Source organism: Simochromis diagramma, unplaced genomic scaffold (assembly GCF_900408965.1).
Source record: "Simochromis diagramma unplaced genomic scaffold, fSimDia1.1 OVJJ01000321.1, whole genome shotgun sequence".
In the NCBI taxonomy this organism is placed as follows: Eukaryota; Metazoa; Chordata; class Actinopteri; order Cichliformes; family Cichlidae; genus Simochromis; species Simochromis diagramma.
The window spans coordinates 8,202,554-8,209,094 of NW_024386772.1; the positions used below are offsets into that span (position 1 = coordinate 8,202,554).

The following is a 6,541-nucleotide window of genomic DNA, read 5'->3' on the forward strand; positions in this document are numbered from 1 at the left end:
TTTGACACCCAGGCCTTTTCATGCTAATTCTATTATTCTTGGAAGTTTATGTGATTTCATATCACTAGAAATCGGTAATGTATTATAACCCCCTTTGAGCTAAAATAAACTGAATCCCCCTGCAGTAGCCACCGGGAAAATAATTACTTTCATATCAAAACTCTGCAGGAGTCGAGCGGGTCCTTTTCGCCTCAGGCTCGTAACCTCATTTCAGTGGGGGCTTATAGATGAATAAATTTGTTAAGGCAATATACAAAGTACAACATGAGATTTCTTAAGAAAGCCCTTCCTACTGTAGTCCTGCACTGGATGTGCTGCTATTTAAGGTCTCACACGGTTTGAGGTGCTTGTATACAATAGATTTATTTAAGAAAAACCTTACATATATAAATAGTATAATACCTTTCTTACAGCTCTTGAGGATTTTTGTTGGTGTCGTGGTCTCGTGTTTTGTTTTTCTTGACAAGTTATCACACATTAAAGGATATCTAGAGACTCCCGACTCGCACACACATACACACTCGCAGAGATTGGGAGAGAGAGAAGGAGCGAGAAGGAGAAGAGAGAGAGAGAGAGAGAGCACATTGTCAAAATATCAGCTGGGGAGGGGGGGCTAGAAATTAGATGCAAAGATGTAGATTCTGGTTAACCTTTGGCCTAATGAAATGTGTAGTTTAGGGGCTATATCGATATGGTTCTGCTGTTTTTCTTTCTTTTTTTCTTTAACCCCCCCTGCTCATTTATTCCATGTCGACATGTTCTTTAGAGTCTGTCTTTGTATCTGCAGGACAGTCACTGAGGACAGACTCGGAGCTGCTGGGGTGATCCTTGTTTTCTAAATGCTCTTTTTTGCCTGCATCCACAGACTCAACGAGCTGTGAACCGTGTTCGTGAGCGAAAGTCGAATCGCTGCAAATAACCGAGGTCTGAGTACTTTTGCCAGTGGAAAAGGCGGCCCTGGGCGGGCTCGTGTGCGGTGAATTTGTCTTTGCCTCTGATCCCACCTGTGCCCTTTGCGTGGTTTCTGCAGAGTCCGGCGAGCTGCTCGTACATCCCGCAGAGCTCGCAGAGACGCTGCAGCGGACGTGAGCCTGGGTTCTTTCCGCCGGCGTGTCACAGTCAGAGTTTACTGCTGTTGTCGTCTTCAGGGCAGTTTGAGGAACAATGAATCCAAGCGGCTGTGTGATGGGATAGAGCAGGAAGTGTCCCTTCCCTATCAAAGGCCGTGAGGAGGGTAAGGCCGCGGGGTTGCGTCTCGGTCTGTGGTCCGAAAGGAGGCTTTCGACGCTAAAAGGGTTGAGTTTCTGCATGCTGGAGGCTCTGCTGTTGTTGGAACACAGGCTTGGCCCGTGACTGGGGTCGGGCGAGTCCAGCTCGGAGTCGCCAGCGTCCCTGTCCAAGTGTCTTTGGTTGTGGTTTTGGCTCTGGAGAGAGTGAGGTGTTTGGTCGCAGCTCGATTGCGTTTGATTGCCCCCCACAGAGTCAAAGGGTGGGCCTGTGTTGTGGTCACTGTCGGTCACATGCGACACCCCGCTGTCGCTGTCTGATCCCGGGGTGTGAAATAAATCCCCAGAAACAAGCTTGTTCTGGGACTTTAGCAGCCGGCGCTCCTGCTTTCGTTTCTTCTTCTCCAGCCTGCTCAGCTCTCTCCGGGCGATCTCCTCCGGGTCCATGGGCTCCCCGCTGCAGGTGGTGGGGTGGGCGTTGTGAGCAGGTCGACCTGGACCTTTCTTTGTGTTCTCCTTTTTCCTCCATTTGGCTCTGCGATTTTGAAACCATACCTGCGGAGAAAAGAAAGGTGAACATGTGTGTAATGAGCACGTCTGTCATTGCAAAGGGGAAGTTAATTAGGCCCAAAATCGCCGGTGTGTTAACAATATGGTAATTAAACAAATACTCAGGTTATGTCTCGCTCTTGCTGATTTCTGTGCAGCTCTTTAATTAGGCCTTTGATTACATCCAAATAGCCTTAAATAAAAAAGCTCTGGTTTTACATGATAACTGAAGTGTGGGTCATTAGAAGACTTTTCAAATAATATTTTTCCAAGGTAAACTCTCGAATACGATCAAACTTTGCAAACTTCTACTTGGCTGTCTTCAAAAAATTTAACCAATAAAATAATAAAATAAAATAAAATAAAACCAAAACAAACAAAACAAAACAGGTATGTTAGGGACATATATCTTATGTCTTATTATATCTCATTATTTTTGGTTATATTTTAACATATATGACGAATATAAGCCAACATTGCCCCCCAAATAATTACCTAAAACTTCATCACTTGTTTGTTATTTTAAACAAACCTGTTATTATTATATTTATGCACTAACATAATTTATGAAATGCCAGAAAAAACACAATCATATTGTGAAATATTTTATTTATTACAAAAACATATCCTACATATAATATAGCTTATATTATTTCCCAAATTGCCCCATACTGCTGAAAGACTGAGTTACACTTTCTGTCTCTGTATAGCTTAAAATTGAAAACCTAATCTTTATCATGGATAAATAAAACGTAAACAAAGAGATAACAGAGAGACAGAGCTCACAGTCACGACTCGGATTCATAAAAATAAATACGTATTTACCTGAACCCTTGATTCTATCAAGTCCAACCGGAGAGCCAGTGCCTCCCTCATGAACACGTCCGGATAGTGACTCTCATTAAAAGCCTTTTCTAATTCCTCCAGCTGCCAACCTGTGAAATTTGTGCGAGTTCTTCGCCTCTTGCAGCCAGGGCTATCTTTGTCTGGGTCTCCCGAGTCTGACAGCAGAATGAGAATAAATGTAAACAGAGGATAAGTATTTTTTTTTTCTTTTAATTGTCACATTTTAGTATATTTTTAACAGCGTCGGTGTCATGCACGGGTAAAGGGTTTTGCAAAGTTTAGACCCGAAAATTATGGTCTCATTTGAAAATTTGCAGCATTTCACACGTGCGTGTTGCAGCTTCCATGCAATTCTTTCTTTTAAAAAAAATAAATAAATAAGCAAAGCTTAAAACACTAACACGGGCATTCCCCTGCTCCAGTGATTACTGACTGACAGAAACATTGTTTTCCTTGGATGCATCTTCAGCTTTCGATGAATGAAATGAAGTCGGGGGGCGAAGAAGATAAATCTGTGCCTGTGTGCGAGGTTCTGCTCGCCTTTTAAACACGCGATGAAGAAGACAACTTGTATCGCAACATCCTGTCTTTGTTTCTTTCTGGGTTTTTTGTCTCTGTGCAACAAGCCAGCATTGATGGGAGGTTATTGTGTGCTGTGTAATGTGGCTTACCTGTCAGTTTGTACTGCTGATTATCTCCATTCATCCCGCAACCCGAAGACAAGAGGGGGTTGGAATTACCCACTGAAGCCGCGCACGAACCATTAAGTAATCCGTCTATCGAGAAAGGAACCGCGGACGCAGATTGAAGTTGATGCCCGGCTAATTCGTAAACGTGATGGTGGCTCAGATGGTACGGGAAGCCCACCATCCCGCCGAGAGAGCCTCCGAACTGGGCGTGAGGTGGATCCAGTATCCTGCTGTCCATCATCCCGCAGGCAAAAGGAAACGACGTCTGGAGGCCGGTGATGGGAATTTAAAAAGCATGCAGTGAGTGTGGCCAACGAGTAGGGGACATGATGTGAAGGGAGCGATGAGCTGTACTTTATCCACATGAACCTCCCAATAATTAGCCCAGGCTCTGGGAATATGAGACCCAATGAAAAGCGGTAATGGACTCTGACGTCAGAGACGCGCTCTGCAAACGCTCCCCGTATCGATTGCTAATTAAAGCTGACATCCACCTCAATAAACAATATCAGAGCTGTCACAACAAGACAGGAGGGCTTTGATAAGAACTACATCGCAACTACACGGGGGACCCACCGGGAGGAAGGGCTCACTGAATGCCGGGAAGAAAAGGCTACAGGCGGATAGATTAGGCCACAGGCTCGATCCCAGACTTTTTGTTCACTAGAGGACCTGCAGATAGATAAATATTAGACCTGATTAAATAATAACGACAGTAATGATATATATATGTATTTTTATCACGTAGACCCATTGGCTTTAAATATGTTTGCTGATATTATTTTTTGACCCATTGTTTCTTTCTCTTTTTTACTTGCATGTATGAAGTGCAAAGGATGGGGATAAAGTAAAAGATATATATTAGTAAAAATTAAAAAAGACCTCCGATCCTGGGGATGGCTGATCCTTTTTCTGCGGACAGTGGGGGTCAAGCATTGTCCCTAAACCCTACTTTGGGAACCACTGAGTTAAGAGGAACCCCCCACGTTAGGTATGGATCATCATTTAAATGCACTAAACCTTTTATACTCAGACAGGTCACCTGCAGGGCGTAAAACAAATAGGGTGATTGTTGGAAATATGGGTGTATTTAAAGGGTAGCTGAAGGCGCAAAGTGAAAGTCAACCGATAATACTTTTACTGTTACAAGGCGAAAGCTTCGATTACGACCAGGGTTTTATGAACAAAATACATAACTATATGAATAAAAGCGTCAGCTGCTAGAGATTACTGCTAAACATCAAAGACAATACAAGCGAGCAGAATTAACAACAACAACAACAAAAAAAAAGCCAGTCCCATATGTGCACTATACAAACATACACAACATTTCATGTCAGGAAACAAAAGTGGAAAGCTCCCCTGCTTGTGCAACCTGGCACTCAATATGTGACTAGCCTAAATCCTATCTGCTCATTAGGTTTTCAAATAATTAATTCGACTTTATTTATCCCAAGTCTGGCGCTGTCATAATGTTAATCAGAGTTGAAATTTCGCACCCCACTCATTCCCTGACCCTTGGCACCCGGATTGGCATGTTGTAATAACCTGAATCTCTCAACAGAAGCTGCGATAATTGTTACCCTATTAGCATGCAAATTGTTTAATTAATATTATTATGAGGAAGTATATAATCCGCTCGTCACTTGACCCCCAAGCCCAAATAACAACCCTCTGTATTCCAGCGTGTAGCTCTACATTTTAATGAACTCCTCAGAAATGATCTCGCCCATTTATCCATCTTCCTTTTTAGCAGCGGTGGGCTTGTCTTTGAAGCGCTCTCTCTTTGTATTTTAACTTTAATTTTAACGCACATGGACAAGATCTTATGAATAATTCCTCCCCGCTCATTCCCCTTTTTTTGAACATCTAAAATTCAATAATTGCTTTTAGTCAATCCCAAGCATATATATGGGTTGCACCCCCCCCCCCCACCCCCCACTCCCCCCACTCGGGCGCACACAGGAGCTCAGTGAAAAGCAGCCCTTGACACAGTCTCCTGAGACATTGCATTCAAATCCGTTTTTCTACAACGGGTGACATTGTCAGATTCTAGCTTTAATTAACCCGATAATAAGGCGAACAAGGCCAGCATTCAGCCGCGACGCTGCCCTGCCTTGTTACCTTTTTTACAACTGGACCTTTTGGCAGTTGTTCAGAGGCAAAAAAGAAAAAGAAAATATTAATGTTTTTTGTCTTCCTGATTTATATGTCCAAGCCGTTTGTTACAACAGGACACAACATCTTTATTGCATTTATGTATTGTTGATCTGAATCAATAAGTGCACAGGGCCTATAAACTAATTGATTAACTTTCTATCCAGGAAGATAAATTCCACGACAAGTAAATAGGGGAGGCTGACAGATACACACTAATGCAATTTCAACACTTTCCTTTAAAAATAATTGTAAATTACAGCACTTGACAAGCCTAAGGTGTGCACTTACACAAAATAACGTAGAAAACAGCTTTCTCTGTCTAAAGCAACTCAACATTATCATGACATTTTCCTGCTACTTGATATTTCCCTATGGATGGCTCATTTCTCACTTTGAGGCTTAGTCTCTTTCCTTATGCACAGATTCAATGACAAAAGGCCTCCCCAACCCTTAGTAATATATTTAAATTCATTCTTAAGACTAATAGCAGAATAGTCACGCAGACTGAAGCCCTGAGAGTGTTTTTCCTCTTATATGAGCGCCATATACTCGGAGCTACGCACACCTTATAGTTTTATTCTACCACTGCATCAATCCTCGCGTATTTAAATCATTTATAGGAGCGTTAAATGTTGCTTTATTCTCTTAGGGGTGCTCTTAAGGTGGCTGCTATAGGCTGTAAATCAACTACTCGCCACAGTGATGAATTAGGTGAAGAAAAACAGCAGTGGCAGTGCTAAACTCCCCTTAGCACACAAACTCCCCATGCCCACTCATTCATTTACTAGTCATACTCTAATCAAGGGATCAAAGGACCAAGCGAGCAGACTATAGGAACTCAGACGCATATTTGCCTAGAGTTTTACACCCATTAAAGTTATTATTTTTAACTAAATAACCTGAAGTTAACTTTGTGTACTTGCACTTTATCTTCACCTCCCTAAATAAGGCTCTTTAATGCCAACTTTGTGTGTTGTTTGTCTGTTTGGCTGAGCATCCAATAAGAGGATTTTGCAGCAGCACACTCACCTGACTCCAGATAACCAGATAACTGAAATTCATAGGCTTGCC

The 6,541-nt window shown here is 42.5% G+C and overlaps 1 protein-coding gene across 1 annotated transcript; it reads right to left on the reverse strand.

Annotated features, from left to right (window-relative positions):
• Window positions 1-344: 344 nt before the first annotated feature.
• Window positions 345-5,243, reverse strand: uncx (UNC homeobox). Its single transcript, XM_040046586.1, has 3 exons — window positions 3,293-5,243; window positions 2,601-2,776; window positions 345-1,781 (listed from the first exon to the last, which is right to left on the reverse strand). Exons 1-3 carry the CDS (start codon window positions 3,549-3,551, stop codon window positions 741-743), a joined length of 1,476 nt encoding a protein of 491 aa, XP_039902520.1. The 5' UTR covers window positions 3,552-5,243; the 3' UTR covers window positions 345-740.
• Window positions 5,244-6,541: the final 1,298 nt, after the last annotated feature.